Source organism: Xiphophorus couchianus, chromosome 5 (genome assembly GCF_001444195.1).
Source record: "Xiphophorus couchianus chromosome 5, X_couchianus-1.0, whole genome shotgun sequence".
Lineage (NCBI taxonomy): Eukaryota > Metazoa > Chordata > Actinopteri > Cyprinodontiformes > Poeciliidae > Xiphophorus > Xiphophorus couchianus.
Genome location: NC_040232.1, coordinates 38,787,702 through 38,814,986, shown reverse-complemented (window position 1 = coordinate 38,814,986; position 27,285 = coordinate 38,787,702). Strand labels below are relative to the sequence as shown.

The 27,285-nt window shown below is 39.1% G+C and overlaps 1 protein-coding gene across 1 annotated transcript in view; it reads right to left on the bottom strand.

Annotated features, from left to right (window-relative positions):
* Positions 1 to 1,736: 1,736 nt before the first annotated feature.
* LOC114143896 (collagen alpha-1(XI) chain-like) overlaps positions 1,737 to 27,285 on the bottom strand; it is a 66,189-nt gene continuing 40,640 nt past the window's right edge. Inside the window, exons 21-66 of the mRNA XM_028016285.1 lie at positions 26,914 to 26,967; positions 26,227 to 26,271; positions 26,096 to 26,149; positions 25,974 to 26,018; positions 25,844 to 25,897; positions 24,519 to 24,563; positions 24,380 to 24,433; positions 23,506 to 23,550; positions 23,192 to 23,353; positions 23,049 to 23,102; positions 22,916 to 22,969; positions 22,792 to 22,836; positions 22,338 to 22,391; positions 22,184 to 22,228; positions 19,659 to 19,712; positions 19,510 to 19,563; positions 19,272 to 19,325; positions 18,710 to 18,817; positions 18,540 to 18,629; positions 18,387 to 18,440; positions 18,139 to 18,246; positions 17,814 to 17,921; positions 17,121 to 17,174; positions 16,979 to 17,032; positions 16,653 to 16,760; positions 16,516 to 16,569; positions 16,357 to 16,410; positions 16,219 to 16,272; positions 16,077 to 16,130; positions 15,847 to 15,954; positions 14,289 to 14,342; positions 12,329 to 12,382; positions 12,176 to 12,229; positions 12,013 to 12,066; positions 11,825 to 11,932; positions 11,683 to 11,736; positions 10,974 to 11,027; positions 10,784 to 10,891; positions 9,765 to 9,818; positions 9,600 to 9,635; positions 9,442 to 9,495; positions 9,019 to 9,337; positions 8,794 to 8,906; positions 8,632 to 8,700; positions 7,520 to 7,753; positions 1,737 to 7,441 (exon numbers count right to left, since the gene is read on the bottom strand). Of these exons, the coding sequence (XP_027872086.1) occupies positions 7,295 to 7,441; positions 7,520 to 7,753; positions 8,632 to 8,700; positions 8,794 to 8,906; positions 9,019 to 9,337; positions 9,442 to 9,495; positions 9,600 to 9,635; positions 9,765 to 9,818; positions 10,784 to 10,891; positions 10,974 to 11,027; positions 11,683 to 11,736; positions 11,825 to 11,932; positions 12,013 to 12,066; positions 12,176 to 12,229; positions 12,329 to 12,382; positions 14,289 to 14,342; positions 15,847 to 15,954; positions 16,077 to 16,130; positions 16,219 to 16,272; positions 16,357 to 16,410; positions 16,516 to 16,569; positions 16,653 to 16,760; positions 16,979 to 17,032; positions 17,121 to 17,174; positions 17,814 to 17,921; positions 18,139 to 18,246; positions 18,387 to 18,440; positions 18,540 to 18,629; positions 18,710 to 18,817; positions 19,272 to 19,325; positions 19,510 to 19,563; positions 19,659 to 19,712; positions 22,184 to 22,228; positions 22,338 to 22,391; positions 22,792 to 22,836; positions 22,916 to 22,969; positions 23,049 to 23,102; positions 23,192 to 23,353; positions 23,506 to 23,550; positions 24,380 to 24,433; positions 24,519 to 24,563; positions 25,844 to 25,897; positions 25,974 to 26,018; positions 26,096 to 26,149; positions 26,227 to 26,271; positions 26,914 to 26,967 (3,546 nt within the window). The 3' untranslated portion in view covers positions 1,737 to 7,294. The remainder of the gene's footprint in view (positions 7,442 to 7,519; positions 7,754 to 8,631; positions 8,701 to 8,793; positions 8,907 to 9,018; positions 9,338 to 9,441; positions 9,496 to 9,599; positions 9,636 to 9,764; positions 9,819 to 10,783; positions 10,892 to 10,973; positions 11,028 to 11,682; positions 11,737 to 11,824; positions 11,933 to 12,012; positions 12,067 to 12,175; positions 12,230 to 12,328; positions 12,383 to 14,288; positions 14,343 to 15,846; positions 15,955 to 16,076; positions 16,131 to 16,218; positions 16,273 to 16,356; positions 16,411 to 16,515; positions 16,570 to 16,652; positions 16,761 to 16,978; positions 17,033 to 17,120; positions 17,175 to 17,813; positions 17,922 to 18,138; positions 18,247 to 18,386; positions 18,441 to 18,539; positions 18,630 to 18,709; positions 18,818 to 19,271; positions 19,326 to 19,509; positions 19,564 to 19,658; positions 19,713 to 22,183; positions 22,229 to 22,337; positions 22,392 to 22,791; positions 22,837 to 22,915; positions 22,970 to 23,048; positions 23,103 to 23,191; positions 23,354 to 23,505; positions 23,551 to 24,379; positions 24,434 to 24,518; positions 24,564 to 25,843; positions 25,898 to 25,973; positions 26,019 to 26,095; positions 26,150 to 26,226; positions 26,272 to 26,913; positions 26,968 to 27,285) is intronic.

Genomic DNA, 27,285 nt, shown 5'->3' with positions numbered 1-27,285 from the left:
CTCATGACCAAATGGACCTGGATGTGTTTGCTTGCTCACAGATTTGCTTGTTACATTTACAACCACACTTAACTCTTTGCCAACACAGATATTACAAAAAAATGTCTTTACCAGTCTTCCCAAAAACATAATGGACCTGGATGTGACTCCAAGCTGAAACAGTGAGGAAATTGTGACAAATTTTGAAGAAATCTCTGAAGATTCATCATCAGAAGAATCCTCTTCAGCAGAAGAAAAGAAATTCAAAATGACACAGACGATTTTGACAGTGTGGATGTTAATCTTGAGCCAACCATGTACTTTTGAAAATTTTCCAATTCAATCTTCAACTGTTGGACGAATGCCACAACATTATGAACTTGACTATTACCTGAAGGTTTGTGGCTCAGAATCTGGACTTTTTATAGAGACGTCATAGTTTACAAGGTTTTTCTTTACAACAATCCACCTTTCAGGAAGATATTTCCCCCCAGATGAAGTCTTTGAAGTTCAGAATGAAATAATTGAAACACTGAAGGTAATGGATGTAGTACATCGGGACAAGCCAGTATTCTTTTTGTTTTATATGTTGCACTATCTGACCCACTATGTCATTAACACAGACTGTGAGCTGTACAGAGGTGACTATTGTGAACAATGTTCTGATATTGAAGTGATTGTCAGAAGTGACATTCACCTGTCATTATCCTACCAAAGGAACAACAAGAGGACAATACAACTACTATTGTAAACTGTTAAATTTGTGGAAAATGTTGTGAAACTTGCAACTCTAACATAAAGACAAAATGCTTTTTCAAAGACACTGATGTGTTGACCCCGATACTGCCATGGTAAGTCAGTGCAGATGATTTAAGATATCCTGATTCCTGACCCAGTCTTTGAAATTCCTGTGAAAACTTAAACTCAGTCGTATCATCTGTCCTCAGTCATTTGCTGGTGACAAGCAGCGACTTCTAACACTAACAGCCTTCAAACATACCTGATGTGTGGACAGAATCATCACACAAACTATTTCTCAGTGCTACGCTAAATGCATGCCGGTTAACGGCATAATCAAATTCTAAGAATTGTTGTGATGACGTGGTGAAGGCCGGGCCTGGGTTCAAACCTGGGTTCAGCGTTTGTGCATTAGCACTTAGATCTCAGTCCTACCCTGTTCCCTGGGGCAGTGAGAGTTGTGGTTCCTTTTGGAAGCAGGGCTGGTTAGAAGTCAGCCATTGGTTGTATCACTGACCACAGGGGGGATACATAGAAGAGTCGTCCTTCAGATTTTACAGACAGGAAACATCTGGTTCAGCTGCACCACGAGTCCAGCTCAGACATGATACTTAGTTGAGATATTTTTTTATTGATTTAGTTAAAGGGTAAAGTTGAGGTAACTAAAAAAATCCGCATCAAATTCTACTTTTAGAAATTCTAGTATCCACCATTATGAAGAAAAAAAAGAATTTATACAAATCTAACAGGATTTAAATTTCATATCCTGATCAAAAATAAAAGAGGGTTTTACTTTATTATCAGTGGCCAACTTAATGCCATCCAGATCAAGTGATGGACTAAATAGTTTATTCTACATATGCTTTGGTTCAAAGGCAATAACTTCTGTTAATGGTGGAACATTTTCAGTTGAATGAAGCCAACACTCCATCCATGTGAAAAATAACAGAAGATAGAAGAATGAGCTCTTAGTGCTCTGTCTGTGCTGCTTTGGTTTCTGAGATATTAAAAATGAGTCGAGGTCATCCAGAGGTCACCATTCCCTCATCTTGCTCCAAAACAAACAAAAGTAGTCTTACTTTTTAGTGCTTCATTTGTTCACATCTGGATTTTTAGCAACAAATCTCACCTTCTGAACTCAGTTTAAAGTCTTGTCTCCAATCAGTCCATTCTCTGATGATTGAAACATCAACAGTCACGTGTGAGCAAAACATTTTTTATGTTATGCATGCTGTGGCAATTACAGAAAATAGAATGTCATATTTGATGAAAGCATATACTGATTCAATTCATCGTGTCAGTCCAGGCTCCACACACCTACATCTGCAGTGTGTGTGTGTGTGTGTGTGTGTGTGTGTGTGTGGGTGTGGGTGTTGGCTTATTCTTCTCAGCTGCTGCTCTAACTGCTCCCTCTTTTTCCTATAAATTATCAGAGGCAATCATCTCAGATTAAATTCAGGGAAAAGATAAATGGCTTTTAATGCAAAGTAGAAGGAGTTCATCTGGGGAATTGAAGACATTGTTGTGATTAGAGAAGGCCAGTGTCTTGTTTCATTTGTTGTGTTATCGGTCATGGTGACTAATAACAGAATATATTAAAGTACAGACAATGGCAAAATAATAAAAGAAGGCACAACACAGGGAATTTTTAAAAAGACGGAAGAGGACTCCATCTATAACTAACCAGGATCATTCTTTTCAATAAATAAGAAAACTTTTTGTTATACATTTCTATAAATATTAAAGCATTATCTTTCCCAAACATTTGACTAAATGCATCTTGACCACATGCTTTTTGTAACCATCAAAAAGCTTCTAACATCATTCTGGATGTTTGCAACTCTTCACAGCTAAATTCATAGAGTCCAGATGAATTGATTGATTTCTTCAGACAGACTGAGCTTTTGAATATCAGCTTTTGAGAAGACCATCCCACAGGTTAATTGTTGTCCTGCTTTATCCACTCTAAATCTCCTTTTGATGTGTAGTTGGGCTGAGGCCATCTGAACTGAGTCATTGCTCTAAAATGAGAAGAAATTGGACAGAACTTGAAAGACCAACCCCAGAACTGTCAAAGTTGAAACTGCTGAAATACCAATGTACAGTACCTCTGCACAGTAAAATAAAAGTTACATTGCAGTTAAGGGAGAGGGCTTTGACCAAGAAAAATGCATTATGCTTCAAAAACCAGCAAATCGTCCAATCAAAATGAAGCCTATCAGCACTGATGTAAAGAGTGGTAAAAAATGCAATTAGAATTGCTCCAAGTATGAACACTGAAGAAAGTGAAAATATCGTTTTTGTTTTACCTACTGCAGGTGACACCCCAAACTGCATAGCACGTCTCCCTGGTCTTGTGTTCTGAACCAGATTTGGTCAAAGAATATTTACAACTGTGATAAAATGTTCATTTTATAGAGCAGGTAAACAGGTTAGAGGCTACTGTTAGCACTAAAGTATGGATGACATGACAATAAGATTAGTCGCATTGAATTTACTTGTCAAAGGGGCAGTGAATCTGATTTCTAACTTGAAAAATGATTAAGTCTGATGTAAAACAATAGCAATTAAACTATACAAGACAGATAATACACAATCACATAGCCATATGTCTGAGATTTTGCTAAAAGAAAAAAAGGAATTAAAAAACAAATTTATCCATCCAGTCATTATCTTACACGCTTATCCCTGCTGGTGCCGGGAAGGGTTCTGGTGCCCATCTCCAGAGGTCAACCGGTGAGGGTCAGGGTCACCCTGGACAGTCACCAGTCCATCACAGAACAACACCAGAATATAAACATGAATAAAACCTTTTTTCCCCAGGATATCAAAGAGCAACAGATTCCTCAATTTGTTTAAAAGTTATCGCTTGCTTTTTGGTCAAATTTGATAAAAATGTGATTTTAATAATTTAAATGTACATTATGTACCTTTATTAAAACACAATCACTTTCCAAACAAATATACTAAGAACAATGTTGGGTATTGACAAACATCAGTGTTTCGTCACAACGATATATATATATATATAACTGTATTCCAGGGGGACCTATATAATAACACCATTATATATTACACTCCAAAATCCGTGGATCAGCCACAACTTTAAAAGCACCGCCTTAATAATTTGTAGGTCTTTTTTTTAACAGAGGTCCAGCTTTTCAGGGAATGAATGTAGGAAATTTGTGTTGTGCTGAGTCCTTGCCAGGGATGTCCCAATCAAGATATTTTTTTTGCCCAAATATCTGAGTGATTTAAGGTAATGACATTTGTTAATAGTGAGTTTCAAATGTTTTACCATTACTATTGTGTGTATTTTTTTAAATTAATCAACAAAACTAGTCTTTTTTTGACTAAGATACAAAAATATCCTTTAATGTCAAAGTGAAAACAACTAATAATATGTAACATAAAATAAATGAATACTCAACTCTTTTAAATCGACTGACCTAATTCAACAGTGGTCCAGCCAGTTGGTGCTAGTAGTTTCACAATGAGTGGAGTGGAGATCACCTGAGTACAGGGATTGTAGTAGAAAGGCACCTGTGTCTAGAAGGTCCATTCACCTGTTAATTGGTATTTCTGGTTGCCATGACAGCATGAAGACAAAAGCGCATTCCAAGCAAATCAGAGGAAACAAATTCTCTAAGATACCAAACCGCCCCTGGCGTTCAGCTAAATCCATCCTCAAGAATTGGAAGGAATATTTTACACATTAAATCTGAGACCAGATCAGGCCATCCTCACAAGCTGACTGAATGTGCAAAAACTAGACTAGTGAGAGCAGTCACCGGGTCACTATGACTACACTGAAAGAGCTAAGAGCTTTAGCAGCTGAGATGGGAGAGACTTTGCACTGTTGCCTATCTTCTTCACCTTTCAAACGTTTATGGCAGAGCAGATATGAGAAAGCCACTGCTGACGAAAACTCAATATAAAAGCTTGACAAGAGCTTTCCAAAAGGCACGTGAGACTCCATGATCAAGTGGAAGAAAGTTCTTTGGTCAGAAGAAACCAAATGCAGCTTTTTGGCCATCTGACAAGATTATATGTTTGGCAGACACAAAACACTGCAAATCACTACACACCCTGTATCCCCACTGTGAAATCCTGTTGGTGGGGAGGCTTCTTGGCAGCAGGCCCTTGAAGGCTTTTAAAGGTACAAGGTAAAATGAAAACAATAAAATATAGCTCCACAGAAATGGTTGGAAGACACAGCGGATGTTCTGCAGTGGCCAAGTCAAAGCCTAGACCTCAATCCAATAGAGAGTTTGTGCCAGGACTGGAAAAAAGGGTGTTCACAACCAATCCCCACACAACCTGACACAGCTTGAAGAGATTAGCAAGAAGGAACAGAGTAAAATTGCAGAATCCAGATGTGGAAGCCTGACTGAGATCTATCAGCACTGACTGCGATTGCAGCCGAAGATGCTTTCATTAAATACTAATTTGAAAGAGGTGAATATATTTATCATACATTGAAATCGGTTCCCACTTTGATGTTATACATGGAGTGAGGGGTTGTTAAACATTTTCAACACAAAAAGCTAATTTTGTTGCTTATGATTAATTAGTTAAACTAATACAAAGGGTAAAACATCCAAGGTAACGAGTGGTTTTTATAGACCCTGTATGTCCAAGACATTCTGATCATATTCTTTTGACAGTGACAGACATTTTTTTCCATAGCTGCTGCAGCAATATGAGGTTAGTTAGCTGTAGGAAGCTATTATAATGATTTGAAAATACATCCTTTATTTCTATAGATATATCTTACTCAACACCTGAAGTTACAGTCTTAAATAAACTCACAAAAGATTTATGTCAGGGTCTCCTGTGACTTAGTTTATGAATGGTGTTGACTGGAATAACTTGGGCTTTCATTTTTCTATATTGTTACTATGATTGAGTGAGTTGTAGGACGTGTTTTGTAACATCAATAAACTTAGCATTTTTTTGGTCGTGAAATTTACTATTATTTTCCTCATATAGACTGTGATCTAAGGATTTCTTAAGGAACAGAGCAGGTGACATCACACAGATAAACAGGAAGTTATATTTTGTAGTCTCTTTCACAGTAATTATTATAAAAGGTGAAAAAACATCTAAACTGTTTTACATATACTTGTAAATTTAAGAAAATGAATGACTAGTCTGTTATTTAGTAGCTAACACTGCTGACCTGTGATGAACTAACAACATGGACCTGAAGTTGAATTTAGTTCACTTTTAGTTCAGACTTCAATTCTTATAATGAAAACATCCTTGATCAGGACATACCAGACATGGTGTTTGACATCAAAGAGGATTAACATGGATGGTTTAAGATAGAAGATATTCTCAAAGATAAAACATTGACTAATTATGAATCAATGTTTGTATTATTCATTATGAAAGTGGTTTTAATGTTGTGGCTCATCAATGCAATGTGTTTAACTCATGATCACAACCACGCAACTACAACAAAACAAAGAACAAAAGAAAACAAAAAATTGAGGTTTGATGACAACAAAAAATATCTGAAACTGTACACAGTCACAAATATGAGATTTGAATTGTATTGAAATACATTTTATATAAAACACATTAACTCTTATTGATGTCCTTCTTGGAAAAATTGTTAAAACATCTCTGTTTTTCATCACTAAGAAAGTAGAGTAGAGAATATCTGTAGCAGTGTTAAGAGAATTTGAATGTAGGCTAAAGTCTATTTTCTTTGTTGGATTCGGACTTTCAGTGGTTGCAGGCAGTAAAGAGTAAAAAAGATCAGGTTTGTTGCTAAATGTTCATCATTCTGCCTCTGTCTTACTCTACTGCAGCCTAAATTAACAGCAACTATTTTCCTTTTGAATAGCTTAAATATCACTGTTTGTCCTTTGACTTTAAACATCAAACTGTAACAATGAGTGTTTTTCCTCAGTTACAGTATCCACACAAATGAAAGATGTTCCTCCTTCCTGGTAGTGCTTAGGAACACTAAGAATTATCATCAAACCCGATTCCAGTAACCAGAATTATTCTCTGTGTGTCACTAATTAAAAGTCAGCTTCTTCTTTATGATTTCTCAATCAGATATTTGCGATGAACACAATAAACTAATATGAACCTATTTGTGAATGCTGAAAGTTTCAGTTATTTCATTGGATTATGCTGGATGGTCTGCATCTGTCAGGTTTAAGAATATTAATTCCTCCACACTAATTCCCTTACAGGTGACTGGAGATACATGTGTGTGACAAAAACCATTTGTTTTTTAAAGTCATTACTGAAACAGAAGCAGAGAAAACATGTTGAAGAAAAAAAGAAAACAAAAACCGTGAGGACATCAACAAAGGTGTCCTTCTCTTTATAACAGGATGTGAATCCACAGTGAGGCATTGTAGCATACAACAACAATGAACCAGTAACATACAAACTGAATGAACATTTGAGCAAGAGTGCTAGTTTGAGCCATGAAACATTGTTTACTGTACAAATTAAATATGTGATCTTGAAAGTTTTGTTCTCCCTGCATGTAAAAAGTGTCCAAGGCTCTTTTCTATTAAATTAATCCCATTCTTGTGCCTTCCTGAGATTGTTAACCATTGAAGCAAACCGGGCCAACTTGGAAACCAAATTTCTGGTTCCCATTGCCGAAATCGGACACAGCTATGTCGATGATGGGGAGAGTCTGGGATGTCGGTGCCTCAATTTCCAAAACCGTCCTCTCCTGTCCTGAGCGTACCTGCACAATATCAAACAACAAAAACGTTAAGCACATTTCTGCACATTTGCTTTAATGTCAGGCGTCTGCAACACTTACTTGGCAGCCGTCGTATAGCGGACTGATGTAATGTGCATTCTCGTGAGTCAGCTCCTCCCCGTTGCTGCCTCTGAAGCGCAGTGCATGTTCATGACTGTAGCTGGCCGCGTGTAGCCAGGCAGCAGAGTTGAGGCAGTGATAGGTGAACGTCTGCTTGGCTGTGGCACTGAGAAGCTTCAGGAAGGTCAGCTGAACGATGTGTATCGAGACACCATCTGACCCTGTGTAGGAGAACTGGAAAAAAGCCACAGAACGACACGTTCAAGCTAAAAGAATCATTTCATGGTCAAATACAGTGAAGACACAATGGAAACAAAGAGTAGCTCTGTGCACATCATCACATCATATATATACTGTATGTATATATATATATATATATATATATATATATATATGTATATATATATAGTATATCTGTGCGGGCGTGTGTGTATGTGTTAATTTTGACAAACATAGAAGCACAAATTCCATCTTGTATTCAAACTTTCGGCAGAGCCAGTTAATTTCTCTGTACCTCACAGCAGCCTCATTTTGTCTCCATGAACAAATCTCTGTCTTCAACCCTCAAACTTCCTGATTATACTGTTGCCTGTCAAAATGAAACTGACAGCCCGTGTTTTGTTTTCTTAGGTAAAATAATTGAAGCTGTTATTCTGGTCATTTGTGGCTCTAACTAAACCAACACTTTCTTTAAAAGCATCCCCAGGCCTGCAGAGAGCGTACCAATCAGTGCAGACTTCCTATCTATTCACTCAACCAATTTTCTCCATGGAAACAAACCAATCTGTGCAGACAACTTTTCTCTCTGTTGTTGTGGAAAAGAGCGTCACCTCAGCTCCATTACCATCGATGGTGCTTTTGATCACTGAACATTTAAAAAGCCTGGAAAATTAACTTGTGGGCACAAAAGTCGAAAGCATACAAGAACACGTTGTATGTAAACTCAGTGGACAGACTCGTTTGTTATGACATGGACAGACGTTTAGATCATTTTCTATTGATCACCAGAAATGGATCTCTGTTGCAAGAGTCATAAAATTATCTTTCAAATCACATAAATCTCCCCATAAAGTCAGAATGAAACTGATGCAGATTTATTTATCACATTGTACCTGTTTTCCTTTCCTGAATTTACTGTACCAGGTGTTAGGTTTTTCCCCTTTCCATACTGCTAATTTCACCTGATGGAAACAAAAGAACATGAAGTTATCTTGTACTGCTGTCAAAACAAAAGAAGATTTAGTGATCTCTTACTCCAAGCTGTATAAACTAACCGACTGGAACTTTTTGTCTGGGTACAGACACGTTTCTCCCTGTGCAGTAAAGTTACAGAAAGCTTTGAAGGCGTCTCTGTGGCAGCCCTGGTTGGGGTCTATCCAGTACTCCCCTGGAGAGACAAAAAAACAAAGAAATGTACACAAGGACACAAATGTTTTAGACATGTAAACCGAAGAGGTCCAGTTGTTCCGATTAAAAAAGTTCATAAAGTGATAAAGTACCACTGGGGAGCTCTGGATGGAGGAGCCACAGCTCCTTGCAGGTGCGTGCTGGGCTGTGGTAAGTTCCCATTGGGTTACGCAGACCCTCCACCTCAACTTTCATAGATGAAATTGAAGCAAACACTTCTTCCATGTCCTGAGCCTCATTATCTTTTGCCAAACCATCCAGTGTGGCCTGGTCGCTTTGCACCCAACCGTCGTCCTCTCCTCTGTCCATGGTCTTCTCCTCGTCCTCAACTGCAGCACCATCCACCACAGGGTGAGTTCTTCTTCTTCTTCCTCGCTCTGGAAGAGGCGAAAAACCAACAGCGGCCCGTCCCTAGGGAGAGGAAACGCACCAAAAGAACAAAGAAGAAGTTAAGGCAGAGTCTTAATGAATACAGACACTTTGATGGCACAACTTTTGCTATGGGCAGAACTCACAGGTGGTCCTGCAGGCCCCACAGGGCCGGTGTCTCCTCTGGGACCTATCGGACCCTAAATAGTAAATAATACAATGTACTTTAGGTTGTACTGTGGAGCTGCTAACAATGTGTCATAACAGGGAATAGTTAAAACATAAAAATCAGTATCAACTGTACCTGGTTCCCTTTGGAGCCTTTTTGACCAATAGCACCCTATTAGAAAAGGTGAGGTGTTGAAAAGAGAGAATCATAAAACTAGGATTGGTAGTTTTCCACAAAACTAGCAGGTTAGCAATTGTTTAGCCTCTTTACAAGCTGAGTAACGGCCTATAGTTTACTCACAGACAGTCCTGTGGGACCAGGAGGTCCAGGTGGGCCTGGTGGGCCGACTGGACCCTAATTTTTATACAAGGAAACAAAACTATAAGTAAACAAGACAAGCTTCAACAGAAACAAAAACAAAGAAATAGCTGCCATCTTAAAAACTGTTCTTGTTGCTCAACGTCTACTTGCTGCTGGAAATTTCCTGATCAAGTCTGAGTTACGGTTGGTTTTTGAAGTTGCCATAAAACTCAACTCTTGAAACCCACTATTAGTACACTGTGATTTTATGTCAGCTGCACCCATAGTTTCTGCAAGTATATTGTTAAGGAGGGACGGCGGAGTCCCAGCTCGAAATTCCGTGAAAGAGGTGATCGGAGCCTTGTGTCAGAAGCCCATTAAAATGCTGTTTACATGGTTTTAAACTGTGTGATTGTGAGTGGGAATAAAAATAGCAACAGGTATTTTGTTCCATATAACACAGTAGGAGTGTAACTGGTAAACCTTCTAAACTCCACTAAAAACCCACCTGTTTAGGATTGTATTTGAAACGTAATCAATTACAAATTTATTGATGGAACCTGATTTAATGTCGTGTTTTGATTGTTGATTCTATATTGCATTGTGTTTCTGTGTTTGATATGATATAAAGCACTTTGAAATGCCTTGCTGCTGAAATGTGCTATACAAATAAAATTTGATTTGATTTTAAGCTAATTATTAAGAAATCACAATCTATTTTCATGTGGATGCTTTACAAAACTGTATTATAATCAACAAATCTGGATTTACAGAAAAGTTTCAGTTTCTGTCACCCTTTAATAAAACAGCAGGGACTGACCCATGGAGGTGCTGCCCGCTCAGATGTGGACACGAAAATGTAAAACATATAAAAACATGTTTAAGAAATATTGTTATCAATGTAAATTTTCCTTATTAATGTCTACCTACATGCAGTCTGAATTATTTCACCAAGTGACTCTCAAGTATATAATTTCATTGTGTTTCTGATTAAGTTCTGACTCTGGGTGTTTCAGTACCTCATCTCCTTTTGGACCTTGAAGGCCTTGGCTTCCTGGTAGTCCTCTGTCACCTTTCTCTCCGATGTCTCCTGGAGGTCCTATGAGTCCGATTAGTCCACCGTGACCCTGTGTCCACATCATGAATGAGGTTACAAACACAACAGTGACAACATTACTGTAAAATAATAGTTGTGTGTTTTTGATGAACCTTGTCTCCCTTCCTGCCAGAATCTCCCTTGAGGCCTGGTAAACCTGGTGGACCCTAAAGAGTTAAAGTTTACATAGTTAAAATCATGTTTGTTTGTTTTGTTGTTGTTTGTTTTTTTTTTCCATTAACCTGATCAGATCAGTCATAAAACACTAGTATTCATAGAATTTCGTTGATACATTCTCTCTACTCAATGGAAGAAATGTAATTTATTTTTGATAGCTAGAGATCATTATTATTAATGTTTGCAATTTTATTTAAAGTTAATTAACATTTTAGCTAAATTCATACATTGTCCCAAACAGAAAACTTCAGGTTAACTATTTAGTGGCTCTCAACCTGAAGTCCAACAAGGTCAGTGTCCTTGAACCTTTAGATGTTTTCCTAAACTGCTTCTTTAGAATTCATTCAGGCTCTGCAGAGTCAGCCTAACAAACTAAGGTGGGGTGTGCTTAAACTGAGACACAGCTAAAAGCTACAGGACACTGGTAGTTGAGGAGTGCAGCGGGGAGACCCCCGCTTTGAATGAATCCCACCCATCCAGCTGGCCTTGTGCTTACTGAGGGAAACAAATGAAAGGTAACTGGACGCTCCAACTTGGCGATAGTTGTTGTCTCATGTCTAGAAACGGTACACTTTATTTGTAAAAGTGCATGTTACTAATTAGCCTGATGCACATTAGCCTAAATGTTTCAATTTAAGAACTTACCATGGGACCTGGAGGTCCAGTTTGACCCGGTGGCCCATTTAAACCCTGCTCACCCTAAAAACACACACACACACACCAAAAGAGAAACTTATTGATAGTGGTCTTTAGTCTGCTTTCTTCCTATTGGCACAAACAGACTCACTGCTGGTCCAGGGATTCCTCTCAGGCCCTGTGGACCATTTTTTCCTGGATGCCCTTGAGAACCTCTGGGTCCCGTCTTTCCAATGGGACCCTCCAGTCCAGGGGTCCCCTAGAATGACAGAAACATGGGACACTCAGAGACATGGTTCATTTCAAAAGTTTTTTTTTAGAGATGCTTCAAATGTTTACCTTTGTTCCTTTCAGGCCTTCTTTTCCTTCCTTTCCGGGTTTCCCCAAGTGTCCCTGAATGTTTACAGGTGAGTTGAAAGTGGCAGGACATTATTCAAATAATGAAACTTGATACTGAGAGGAAAAAAAAAAAACAAAAAAAAACACAATCAGAGATACAAACCCTTCGTCCAGGAGGCCCCGGTGGTCCAGGCTCCCCTGTTGCCCCTGGGGGTCCCTGAGGAATTCAAAGAATGAGGTCCCCTTGTATGATAACATCATCTTAAATAATGACATTAAGGATGTCAAAGGTCACAGTTTACAAAGTGAGACTTACAGATTTACCAGATTCTCCGGTGTCGCCTTTAGATCCAAGGAGGCCATCTACACCCTAATGAGGAAGGAACATTGTGGGCAGAGGAAAACTAAACTACAAAACATGCATAGCTCTATTAAAAAGTAGCATGGAAAAAATATTGTGAAAAACACAGCTGAGAATTTACAAAAACTTTGTGTAAAACAGTGAGTAAACTGCAAATATGCAATGTTAGTTTTATACACAAATAGCAGGTTTAAGACTTCTGGAGTGCTGTAGTATTTATTTAGTTTTTTATTTACTTATTGATTTTGTCCTTCTGGAACAGATTACTATCTTTCACTACAAACATGCAACATTAATAAATAAAATATACATCACATACATACATTAAGGAAATTTTATATCGATGTGATATTGTGGTTTTTTTACAATGTTAATATAAAATATGTAATATTTAAACATAAATATAAATAAACAGTTGTGGTTAGGAGGTGTTTCCTTTCCTTCTATATTTAATATTTAAATGAAATATGTGGTTTCATCAAAGTTTAACTGTGATCATACTGACTTTTCTATTGTTTTTTTACAAAATAAATGTTTAGCTTTCATTCAGTCATTTGCAAAAATATTCATAACCCTTGAACTTTTCCATATTTTGTCATTTTCCAACCAGAAGCATAAATGAATATCATTGGGATTTATTGTTAAAGACCAACACAAAGTGGTATACAACTGTGAAGTAAAAAGAAAATTATACATTCCTCAAAACATTTTTTAAAAATAAAAACTAAAAAGTGTGGTGTGCAAAGTATTCAACTCCCCTGAGTCGATACTTTGTGAAACCGCCTTCTGTGATTCCAGCTGCTAGTCTTTAGGGTTTTTGTCCATCAGCTGTGATCATCTGGTGATAACATTTTTTGCCCTTTCTTCTTTTCCAAACAGCTCCAGCCCAGTCAGATCAGATGAAGAGCGTTTGTGAACAGCATTTTGTTCACTTCAGTTTTGTTCTCGTCTGACCGAAGCTCCTCCTGCCATGTGTCTGCTGTGTCCAACGTGACTTCTGACAAACTGTAAACAGGACTTCTTATGCTTCTCTAACAATGACTTTCTTCTTGCCACTCTTCCAGAAAGACATTTGTGCAGTGATGACTAATAGTTGTCCTGTGGACAGATTCCCCCACCCGAGCTGTGGATCTCTGCATCTGGTCCAGAGTTACCATGGGCCTCTTGGCTGCATCTCTGATCAGAGCTCTGCATGTTCAGCTGGACGTCTAGGTGGACGGCCTCGTCTTGTAGGTCTACAGTTGGACCAGACTGTTTCCATCTCCGGATGATGGATTCAACAGTGAGATGTTCAGAGCGTGGGAAATCTTTTTACAGTCTAAGCCTGCTTTAAACTTCTCCACAGCTTCTCCCTGACCTGTCTGCTGTGTTCCTTGGACTTCATGATGCTGTTTTCTCTCCAATATTCTCTGACCCTCTGAGGCGTCACAGAGCAGCTGGGTCTCTACCGACATCAGATTACACACAGCTGGACTCTGTCTAATCACAGGAAGCCATCAGGTAACTTCTGAAGGCAATTGGTCGCACTCAAAGAAAAGGGGGCTGAATACTTCTGCACACCGCACTTTTTAGTTTATTTGTAAAATGCGTTTTGAATCACGTATAATTTTCTTTCTACTTCACAATTGTATACCACTTTGTGTTGGTATGTCAGATAAAATTTCAATGAAATATATTTATATTTTTGGTTGTAATGTGTCAAAATATGGAAAGGTCAAGGGGTGTGAATAGTTTTCGTAGTGTGTATGTTCTTAGAATGTGATGCACATCAAACGTTCCCACACATACAACGCAAGCTTCTGAGAAATGTGTCATATGTTGCTGACTTACTGCAGTGAAGTAAACAGATGAACAGTCAGCACTTTCTGTTATTTAAAAGACAAAAAAAAAAAGTGAATTTCAAGCAGGCACTCACATTGGGTCCTGCCTCTCCCTGCTGACCAAGGTCACCAGTCAGACCTATAGGACCCTGTGGAAAGAAGAAAATTCAAAAATACAACGCATTAAACCTTACAATCAAAGCACATACAGTATGTTGTTCATTTTCAACAATGTGAATTTGCTATTGCTAAAAGGTTTCAAATGTTTGACTGAATCTAAAGTGAGTCATTCGGCTAAAAGTTTGTTTCCAATAGAGAATATGGCAGGCATCTCTTAAAACATGTGAGAAAATATTTTGAGAAAAAAACTATTATTGGTCAAACAATATGTATACCTATGTTAAAAACCAATATAAAAAATCTTTTTTTGCATTACAACAATCACACCCTTATATTCGCTAACCAGCTTTTCTCGTGTTTGAAAATGTGATTTTAGGGATGTGATCAAAGTCTGTGATATTGGAAGGCCTCTGTGTCTTCACCTCAATCTTTAGCTGCAGCCACAGACTCAGTATTTTATTTACGATCAGAACTCTTCACAACAGAGGAAACACAAATTAAAATAAAGGGTCCGAAAGAAAAACGAGCTAGAGTTCTGAATCAGTTCAGGAAGGCCACAGGAAGGTGGCCGGTTACGAAGGAGCCGAGAGTCTGGAGGCCATGGATGACAGAACCAGGACTTCTGGAGGTCGGCCTTTCAGTCTGTAGCTAAAACTGTATAATGCAGTTATTCCCCTGAACTAAAGACACAAGCAATAAAAGCTTTTGTAGGCTGACGTATGACAAGCCTTTCAGATGATTGGTCCTGGTTGTCCTGGGTTACTCCTCCTCAATATTGGAATAATTTAGGTTATTCCTGGGAAGGTTCACTGCTGCTTTAATCTGTTTGTGGATTCTGGCTTTCCTTAAGTCTCAGAGGCTGAGAAAAGACTCTGTAACCATTTGGATGTTACTGACTGTAGTTCTAGTCTGTCCTTGAATTTTTTTTCCTTCTGTGCCTGATGCACTGATATGAGTTCATTTTGTCAACTTCCTGTTCTCAGACTGGTTCTGTTTATGTAATTTCTTGATTCTACAGGTCAGGCAAGAATCAAGACTGGCTGTGGCAAGTAAGATGAAGCTCTTTTGTACCTAATTATAATTAATTCATAGTTTAATTGGAAGGGGCCAAACTTTCTCAACAAGAAGACTGACTGCAGTTCCCACAAACATTTGATGGGTAATTGTTGCCCCTAACAGGGCAATTACTTTATCACATAGCTTTATGTGATAAATAAATGAAATAATTATTTGAAAACTGCTTCTTGTTATAGTCATGTTTATCTCTGTCTGATATTAAAATTTGTTTAATGATCTGAAACATTTACATGTGACAAACACTAAAAGACTAGGAAATGTCTAAATGGTAAATACTTAACAGTATTTGTGTTTTACTTTAAAACCACAAATTTATATAATACTCATTTATTTACTACATCTGTTCAATTCTTTAGGAATCGATTCTACATTTCTATTTACAACTAAAGTTGTTTGTGTATGCTACAGTAATGTGTGTCATTACACATCATACAGTACACTGTGAGTGGCCCTTACACCATTGCCCTTTGCTCCATCCTCTCCTGGAATGCCTCTGGCCCCCGGGGGACCGGCGGCTCCTGGAGGGCCGGTATCTCCCTTTTCACCTTGGTCTCCTTTGTCACCCTGTAAGCAACAGGAGAGGAGTGAGGGAATGTAAAGTGTGGGAGACTCTTAAGGCAATAACATTAATTGTAAAATACATTTTTATTTCAAAGATTAGCTAGCTAAAAACCAAACAGACTCACTAGCCTTCCAGGAATACCGACTGGTCCAGGGTCACCCGCTTCTCCATCCTCTCCCTAAGAGGAAAAAAATATTAAGTGCAAAAAATATATATATGAGAAGTATTAGGATATTCAAGTGAAAACAGTGAAGATTTTTGTTGACCTTTTCCCCCACAACACCCGGCTGTCCAATCATCCCAGGTCTGCCGGTTTGGCCCTGTGCCACACAAATGATGTTTATTACTGCAGAATTTAGTTCTGGAAAGATTAAAGATTCAAAAACAAACGCCTAAGGCTTTACCAGTCCTCCCATAGGTCCTTGAGCACCATTGGGGCCTTGAAGTCCAGGTGGACCCTACAACCAGGTAACCGGGATAAATCAACCTTTTTTTCAAACATTTGTGACATTAGAAAAAAGGTGCGAAAGCAAACAAATAGAATAAAGAGAATATAAACTAACCATCAAACCAACATGTCCGCTCTCTCCCTTTTCTCCAGGTAAGCCAGGCATACCCTGGGAAAGTATGTACAGAATTATTTAACTGAAATAAAACTAAATTAATATCCTTCAACAATCCCCACATTCACAAACCTAACCTGTAATCCTCTCGGCCCTCTGGAGCCCTTGAAACCACGGGGCCCCTCGTCTCCTTTGGGGCCGTACATACCCTGCTGCCCTCGAGGGCCAGACAGCCCATCTACACCCTGTTAGACAGGTGGAGTCTGGTGTGAACACATTTAGGATCAACAACATCTCGCGACATTAGTGACAACAGATTGATGGATTGACTGGGATCAATCCATTGTGATCATGTATTTAGAACATAAATGGAATCATATTATGATATATTACATTAAAAAATGTCACAACAGACATTCAACAATCAGTCCTAACAAGACAGAAAAGAAAAGAGAAGACTCACTGGAAGACCAGGCTGACCAACTGGCCCCTGGGTGCCAGTAGGACCCGAGGGGCCCTGTTGAGAAATCACCAAAGAATTATGTGAAACTAGATGAGGTGACCATAACCGATCCTTCTGAAGCACAACCCAACCCCCCACTCACCGTTTCCCCCTTGTCTCCTTTGCTGCCTTTCTGTCCAGGTCCTCCCTGCTCCCCCTGTGGACATAAAACACAAAACATCTGGAAACTTTCCGCTTGACCAGCACTGAATGGTGAGTGGCCGACTAAGAACTTAAAAATCCAACCTTCCTTTCAATTCGTGAACAGACCATGCCAAGAGCTAGCATCTCAAGCTACCAACAACAGTTTTTGATATGGAAGTGGTTACTGAGGGAAGAACACTCAGATCTGCAGGCTTTCAGTATCATTGAGGTGTTGCAGAACAGTTGTAGGAATCTATTTAAAATGAATCTGTATTTTCTTCAGTTTCAAACAGGCTGAGAATCCAGCAGAAAACAGGAAGACTGAAGGAATTACAGAGAAGTGGACTGATATTTTTTTTGTGTGTTGCTGTCAAGCTGAGTTTTGATGCTGGGTGTGGAAATGTTGGCAGCGTTGAGATGAAGGTCAGACTGCTGCTTATACTAAATAATGCTAACCACAGAAAACCATGGCAGCCAAAAAAATGGGTAGAAAAAATGCTTTTGGAATATTGTTAATTGGAGGTGTTACAGAGTAATCAGAATAAGCTATAATCTGTATAGGAACACAGATTTACTAAAAGCATAAATCAAATATTGGCCCCAGATCCTGTATTTATTTCTCTTGTGCTCTAACACATCGTGCATGCTTTACCTTATCCCCATCATCCCCCGAAGGTCCTGCAGGTCCTGTTGCTCCAGGCATTCCTACCAGACCCAGATCCCCATCCTTACCCGCAGGTCCAATAGGGCCCTTCTCTCCCTGAGGCAAATAATGAGCTCATTTTAAAAAGTGCAATTAGGATACAAACAATGCAGAGAAAAATTGCGAGGAACAACTCATTTATTGAAATTACATACAAACAAGTATTTTTTTGGTTGTGTGTTTTCTTCATATTCTCTGAGGATGTTTTCTAAAGCAGTCTCCTGTGTCAGCAGATGAAATGATTAAAAGAAACAAAAAGCATGCTGATATTTACAGGCTCCCCCTTCTCTCCCATTGGTCCCGGTCCTCCAACCGCTCCGGCACGACCAGGCTGTCCGATTGCCCCGGCTGGTCCTGGAGGGCCCCGTTCTCCTGATGGCCCCTACACACAACATATCAGCCCTTTAAATGTCTTCAAGTACCAAATTACTGTGGAAGGTAGTGTTACATATGGGGAAACACACCTGCAGAATGCCTGACAGGGGAGTTAAGGCAAATCAGAATCGTTGTGCCATTACTCACCAGAGATCCGGGGGATCCACCGGGGCCTGTTGCTCCTTTCAAACCAGGAGGTCCCTTTAAATGTCAGTAAAGCATTTTGAAGCACTAAACTACTAAAAGATCTTCACAAAAACACAAACACAGATGTACTGTCCAGTATTTCAGCAGTTATACCATAACTCCAGTAGCTCCTCTGCTCCCTCTGAACCCCTTCAGTCCAGTTGGACCGTTCTTCCCTGATGTCCCCGGTAAACCAGGATCCCCCTAAGAATTAAAAACAACAGAAATGTTACCTACAGCATAAGTGGAATGATGAAAACAGAAATAATAAATCTGCATCTGACCTTTCCGCCCTCTTTCCCAGCAGCCCCAGGTAAACCGTGCTCTCCGGGTACGCCCGGTGCTCCCGGGTGACCGCGGTCTCCTGTTGGTCCAGGTTCCCCTGATTTCCCCTGAAACAAACATCACACATCATTTCAGTGGGCTTCAATAATAACAGGGTGTTACAATCCAACCCAATGAGACAGCAGGGCTTTGAAAATGAAACTGAATGTAAGGAGAGATTTCTTACTGAAATAATCCAAACTAAGTAAAAAAAAAACTGATCTCAGATGGATAATGTCTATGTACTCAGTGTGGCGCGATTTCAATGGGATTTTTTTGACTCTTAAAGGGCCTTGATGTCATGCTTCTGTTTTAAGTTGTATAAAAAACTGAACTGAAATGACTTGAAATATTTTGAATGTAATCAAAATAATTCAGCTAAATTAGTTGAAATAAAAATATACAGAAAGTTAGATAAAAATTTTACCAAATTGATATTTGTTCAACTGAATATTATGTTATATGTAATTACACTGGAAAATTCTTCAACTCAAAACGACAGGTTTAAACAGAGGCGCCTACCTGAGGTCCGACCACACCTGAAGGCCCTGGGGGGCCCGTTTTTCCTTGAAAGCCCTGAAAAAAAGTTGGACATTAAATACCAGCAGTGTGTCTTTTAGACCATCATTGAGCAGAATTTAAATTAAAACTGGGCCGGGATTCAAACACACTGTGAGGCTCAATCCGGGTTGAGCAAGGGTTTCTGGGTAAATGTGTGGAAATGACGATTTTCCTCATAACCTTTCATAATGTCACTCACTGGTTCTCCTCTTTGACCCGGATGACCCGGAAGTCCATCCTTCCCAGCTGGACCCTGTAACAATTTTGCATATTTTATGTTTTCGCAGATTTATATCAAAATTTGTTGAACTTTTGTAAAAAAAAAAATAGTGTTTTGTAATTGCTTACACTTGAGCCTTTAGGTCCTGGTTCTCCATTCCTTCCTTGTGGCCCTGAAGGCCCCTAGAAAACAAAAAAATGCAAAATGAACCAAATAGATAAGGGATTAATATAGTGATGCTTTTATAAATAGCATTCAGTGCAATGTTTTGGTCATATTGAAGGTAAAGCAGGAAAACATCTAACGCCAGCGTGGCAGTTTGCCTTGAGGACAGATCTGAAATTCACTCTAAGCTCTTATTGGTTGCAAAACAACTGAAGCTCAGTCAGACTTTGAATGACATTGATGCCGCGACTGAGCAGGTGACCGACTATATGACTACATGGACGTCTGTTTGAAACATGCCCACCAACACAGTGAGATGCTTCATCAAAAGCAAACCCTGACTTACCAGTGACATGAAAAAGAAAAGAACAATGAAGTTGGAGTCAGAAGCAAGTTAAAGTTAACATTAGAGACAGCAGGACGAGTATGGGAAGAAACGTAAGACTAAGCTCCAGGAGAACGACATCAGAAGTATGGTGAAGGATGATGAAGATCACAGGCTAATTAAGTTGCTAGACTCATGAGATCTGCCGCCTGCAGTAGCTTAGGAATCAGTTCTCACAAGGTTAGTTAATGCCGACAGCGGGAATAAACCTGGTGTTGTGCCAAAACCCAATCACATTCAGCTTGAGTGTCTCGTTGAGTCGTTTTGAGTGACTTTCTCTGTCATTTAGTTCTTTCATACAAATTATGTTCACACCAGTAACACAGATGTAGTCGTATTCTCAAGGTTGTGACAGAAGTTCGTCTCTTTTACCTTTTTCTCCCCCTATAATTTGGGATGTTCTCCCCTACAGAGTGTCCATGTTTGGTCATTTGTCATGATATCTGCCTACTTACATTTCTAATCTGCACATAACAGTAAAAGTGTACTTTTCATGAGGTATCTGCATTAAGCTAAATTAGATTTTGAACCACTGTGTGACCACTTCCCTGTGATGGATATAACTCAATAAATAATAATAAAGATTTTTGATGGTTTTTAGGGGGGGTTGTTGTTTTTTTTACCGTGGCGTTCTGTTAATTTTGTTAAATTCAGAATTTTAAAGCACAGGAAGTCTTATGCACTGTGTAGAAGAAGGCATTCTGTGTTACACCGAAAATATACCAAAAATACCAAATTTAGCTGGGGGGGGTTTCTGCCAAAAACCAGTTAAAGCCCAGATCCTGCACAGAGAAAAGCCAATTTCTACCTGAAATGACTGTGTCACTTAACGGGATTATGTCCTGGAGATACGGGCGATAGATATCTAAGATAAATGTGCTTCAATTCCCTCTTCTGTTTTAATTTAGGATCTATAATAGGAATTACATAGAAATCTGCACAGCATTTCAATGCCAACAAAGATAGACCTGTCAGACTCTGAGCACCTAATTGTAGTTAGTATATATAACTATAATTGTAAATATTTTGTAGAGTTGACAGACAGACAGATGTATAAAACCGTACATAGTTGCACCAGTAACCCACGGCTCTTTCTTTAAGTTTTGCTCGGAGCTCCAGGATGATCAGTCTGGGTTAATCTAAATGCTAATAAATCATCATCAACATTTCCCAGCAGATCAATATGATCTCTGAACACAGGCTCCCTCTGAATTCGTCCACTGGTCATGTTCCCCATCAGAGCCAAAGCGCTCTTCAATTACACAGCTCACCTTTGCACAGCTACTTATATACATGTCATTATACACACCTTAATCACCTTAAAAATAATCAAACCTGTTGGGAGTTAATCTGCTGATCCAACCTTGCTTTCTTTTTTTAGTGAAAATGAAATTACTCCACAGATGCATTTTATGCGCTTCAGCGCACAGAACAATTATATATTTATGAGACAAAACCTGAGGAAATGTACTATTTACATTTGAGTGAGGTTTACACATCTTTTTATTTTATTGTCTTTATTTTGTGTGCGTGTTAGCTTATTGTCTGAGGATAAATGTTGTTCAGTTTTATACTTTACAATTAAACAATAAAATATTAAAATCATGAAAAATCATTGGGTTTGATGCCTCTTGGTCTAAATAACACTGAATATTGTCAGATTTCAGTGTATTTAGGTGAGTTTTGACACTTTGTAGTTTATTGTCCACAGCTAAAGTGCCGCACATTTTCACAGTAGGTCAAAAGTTTGCGTATGTTTACACAAACTTTCACGCCACGTTCATTTTTATACATGCCGACTTGCGCGTAAAATATGCCGCTGCATATTTTTGTGCGTTTGCACGCTTTACACATGAGGCCCCTGATCTTGGACCGGCCCTTTACTTATTGCACTACCCTCGACATTATTCGTTATTATTTAGGACATATTTAAATAATATTTGTTTGAAGACAAATATAAACCACACTTTTAAGGTTTTCATGGAAAATAAGTAAAAAAAAAATAATTCATCACATTTGTTCTATTAGGATTTTATCCGAGCTTCTCGCAGATGATCAATAAAATATACGGATGTTTGCATGCATAATGTTTTTATATTTTACCCTCTCTCCGGGAGATCCTGGGGGCCCGTCATGTCCTGAGGCTCCCTGAGAGAATGCGAGAGGGAAGGAGATCACAGGAGCAGTGACAGAAGGCAGAGCAGGAACACAGGGAACAGAAACATGTTGCAGCAGGTTCAGGTGAGAGTCAGCTAACCTTTTCTCCTGGTTTCCCTGTAGGACCTCTCAGCCCCCTGCCTCCTCGGGCACCCTGCCAGAAACACAACATAAAAAAAACACTTTGAAATCAGCTGAAAGGTGAAAGCTGCTTAGAATATGTCCTGACATGAGAAGGAAGCTGTGGTTCAAAAGCAGAAAGAAGCTCCACATTATCCAAGGCTGTGTAAAGTTTTTGTTCAATGGGATGCTACATGGTTTTGTTTTCTTTCTTTTTTTTTTGCTGCAAAGGTAAACAGAAACCTTTAAAACCGTCAAAGCCAGCAGTCATCTGACTTGGACATAACAAAATGATAACATTTGCAGCATTGGAAAAATGTGATAAAAACAGTTACTGGCACAAAGAAATTTACAAATCTCTGACTGGACAGTAATGACAGCAGAGTGATTTTCTTGCTTATACTAAAAGTGAACATCTTATGGTCAAGACTCACGTTTGGACCTCTTTGGCCTGCACTTCCTGCTTGTCCTGCAGGGCCCTGTTAAATGAGACAAATGTCAGACATTTATGAAACACAGTAAGGATTTCACAGCATGTGTTCTGAGTGCTTCACTTACTTTCTTCCCTTTCTCTCCAGGAGCCCCCAGCGCACCAGGAAACCCATCAGAGCCCTGCAAAGGAAGAAAGATCAACATAAACTTCATCTGCTGCTCTATCATTAACCAATTTTGTATTCTCAGTTTATTTTACCTTGGGGCCCTGTCGTCCTGGATACCCAGGTAAACCTGGAACCCCCAGTTTCCCCTGAAACACAACGCTAGTTGAGTGAATTTGCAGAAAATGATAGGTTAAGACGGTTTTGTTAATTATACATGGCCTTATACAACATGTACCTTTTCTCCAGAAATACCAGCCGGCCCGGCCTCTCCCTGAGGACCCAACTGACCTTTGAGACCTTCAGGCCCATCTTCACCTCGAGACCCTAGAGGTCCATTATCTCCAACATCCCCCTTCGCTCCCATCTCCCCTTTTGCCCCGGGAAAACCATCTTCTCCCTGCAGAGAACAGCAGTGTGACAAACTAAAATACTGAAAATCGTGCAGGAAAACAGGAGACACTTGAGTTCATCTATAGGTTTAAAAAAGCAGCTCTAGACAGCTTGATTTTCTGAACGTACGAAGATGATTTTAGTTTTGTTACGTTTTACCTTTTCCCCTTTGCTTCCCTTCAACCCTCTGATTCCATCTGCACCCTGTCAAACAACATACAAAAATTAGACATGAGGAGATGATTCTCACTGCAGCATTTGGTAAGAGGGAACATAAAACTCCTGCATGCTGAAAAACATTACACTCTTAGTTTCATAACTTGTTCATACGCCTTCAACATTTTCCCCTTTTTGTGAAATTGTAGCCACAACCTGTGATGTTTGTTAATGTGATTAAGCAAGTAGCATAATTGTAAAGTGAAAGAAAAACTTAAACCTGTTTCTTTTGAAATCTTTAATATTTTACTTTGTTTTTTGTCCATTTGAGATGAGATGAAAGAAATATCCAGTTTTCAGAGGAACCATATTCTCTAGAGTTAACTCATTCACTGTCATGAGGACAGTTATGGACATGTAAACATTTTGGTGATGACAATTATTAAGCAAAAGTAAGTTATTTTGACCCTGTTTGTCTTCCTTAAAGGCTAGATTCATTGGATGAATGACAGGGCTGCCCTCTTGACAGATTCCTTCAGCTGAGCTGATGTGGTTTCATGAGTTGTTCTAAGATTGATATTGTTAGAAAACTAACCCTGCTTTAAGGTTCTCCACTCCAGGTTCTCCATTCTCAATGACTTGTCCAGAAGTTCTCTAATCACTTCTGAGGCCTACATACGACAGACAGGATTAAACTAAGGCAGGCATGTGGACTCTTTTTATTCATGTTGGATTTTGTTTGCCATTATTGGGGGATGGGGAGTTGGAAAAACAAATGCATTCCCATTTTTCAGATCTCAGTTGTAACGAGAAGAAATATAAAAAAGTGGAAGGTGTTTTAATACATTTGCAAGCACAGTGACTGTGCATTTCTTACCTTAACTCCCCGTTGTCCGGGGTATCCTACAGGTCCCTGCACACCAGAAGGACCCTAACAACAAACATATACTCATGTTGAAAAAAAATCTATATTGCAAATAGCATCAAAGTACAAAAGAAAGTTAGTATATGCTTACTGGCAATCCCTTTTCACCTGGAGTCCCTTCTCTCCCAGGATGACCCTGTAGACAAGCAGACAAAGACTTAGTCATTTAACTGAGGTTATTATGTTGTAGAGACTCAGGAATGCAACAAGGGTCTGAAATAAACAGGGTCGGTCCCAGAGTATTGCAGGCCTGGAGGGCTGCTAGGCTTTACTTGCTTCCCACCAGGCTAAGCTTGGTTTGCTTATTCATTCTAAATATACCAGCAACAATGATAGCAAAAGCGGGTTAAAGAGTGTCTTTGGTATAATGGTTAAAAGTGCAGTGGCAACATATTATGGTATGCATGCAAACACTAAGGAAGGGAGTTTGAAGTCAGGAGTCTTTTATTAATAATTTGAGTTCCATAACCGCTGCATTTTTCAACCTACATGCTAACAACTTAATCAAATAAAACGACAAGTCATGGGTAAAGGCCACAAAAATCATTGGACACTTTCTTTTTCTGAAGACTGAGCAGCAGAGGGGAAAATGAGCGTGCTTGTTCACCTGCTCGCTGCAGGGAGAGGGCGCCACTGAGCTGATGTTTACATTACTGGAGCTGTGGATTTCTAGATGAGGCAGTACTAGCTAGCATGGGTGGATGTCAGCACGCTGTAAAGCAACCTTCTGCATATAATGTTATGTTTGTGCCACCAACTTGAGCATGTCTTTGTGTATAAAGGAAAATGTGTCTCGTTTGCATTTAGAATTTTTTTTTTTCGTTTTGTCTGTGTCAGCAACTAAATGAGCCACCCCGACAGCCAATCAGAATACTTCCTGCAAATACTTAAATCACTTGGATAAGAAGCAACTAAAATGCTGCACCAGCAGCAGACATTGCTAAACAAAACTGGAAGATTTAGGAAAACACAACAAAACTTATTGTAAACCTGTTTTTTTTTTTTTACTTATTGTAAAACATATTGTAAATTCAAATACTTGAATTTTGTACCCTAAGAATATTATTAAACCTACAAATACTTACCTATCATTATTTATTTCATTTTATTTAACTCTTGAATGTGACCAGCTTGTTTTAGCACTCATTGGCTAACTACTTAATCAGGTTTTAACTGAAGTGCAAAAACTTTTTTATTTATTTTAGCTATATTTTTTGAAGAGTCTGTAGCTGATGTTTAAGTATTACCTATAATGTCTTGCAAAAACATTCATTCTTGGCCATATTTTCACATTTCCGTTCAACGTTTAACATCTTTAACAACAACACGGCGGGCCACTGGAGAACCGCCCCGCCTACAGGCTGAGCAGGTTTTCTGGGACAGACCCTAAATATGGAACATGAAATCTGTACGTACTGGAGGCCCATCATTTCCAGGTAAGCCCTGCATCCCTTTCTTCCCTTGAGGTCCCTGCCAGACAGTGAGAAATTGTCCATCAAGAGATCTTATCCTAAAGAAAAAAAATCACCAGCTAAAGCTCACTTACCTTCTCTCCTGGTAGTCCTACGAGCCCCTGAGGGCCAGGAAAACCCTGCAGATGCAATATCACGTTAGTCTTAAAACTAAGCCATGGAGTTCATTTTCAGCATGCTTCATTTTAGCACATACAACAATTCCAGGGTTGCCTTGCTGACCGGGTGCTCCAGTTTCTCCTGGTGGTCCCTGTGGCAGACAATTATTCATGTAAAAGTCGTGAACTAATCCAGCACCTTTAGGGTCACATATTTTACTTTACTTACTATGTTGCCTTTTGAACCTTGGACCCCATCAGTTCCACGAATGCCCTTTGAGGAGACACAGCAAGGGATTTAAACAAAAACAAACATTTTCGGCTGAATATCCTGAAACACAGAGAGCCCATTTCCTGATGATGGGTTTTCAGAATAATCAACCTTCCCATACAAGATTTTACTGCATTGCCTGGTACTTTTTAATAGGTGGCTTTCAAGCCCTAATTGAAAATGAACAGAATTAAACCAAAAATGTTTATCAGAGCCTCTGGTTTAGATGTGCTTGTTCCCAGCTTAAGTTCATTACCGCTTCCTAAATCAAAATCCAAACTGTGTCTGTAAAATATACAAATGAAAAGATGTTCACTGATGCTGACAAGTGCTTAACTCATGTTGCAACAAGCACACAAATCAGACACACACAACTGAAGAAACCACTTCAGGCGAGTAAGCAGTCATTTTTTCAATGAGGTAAGGATTGTACATATATGCTGTTAAGAATCCAAGAACTGCTTTAACATTGTGATTAGAAGGTGCAGCCCAGAGATTATTGATGCTTGACTGCAGAGACTCACTGAAGCTGAACATGTAATCCCAGTAACCAGGGCCTGTTGTTTGTGAGACAGTTCAGTGTGTGTAAAAGTAAATCTCATGTAGAGCATATGCTAAACTAGCATGCAAGTATTTTACACTTACCATCAAGCCTGAGTTTCCAGGACGACCTCTAGGGCCAGTCAGGCCTCTGGGACCCTTGAAATACACATGGAAGTTACACAAGGTGGGGAAATGCAGACAGGTGTTATGCTTTTCTGAAAGAAAATTGATTACCTCCCATAGCTAAACGGAAAAACAGACTTAATGTGGAGCATTTTGAGTTATTTACAGATTCTGAAAGTGTAGATTCTAAGTTTTCCAATCAAAACAGTTTTTTATTACAAGTGTTGTGTGTACTAACGACGCTTTAGGGCTATTTGTAATTTATAAGCACAATAAAAGAAAAACAGACTTGGCGTTGCCTTGGAAAAAGCAAACATTTTCTAAATTATTTTATTTTAGGACTAGTCGGCG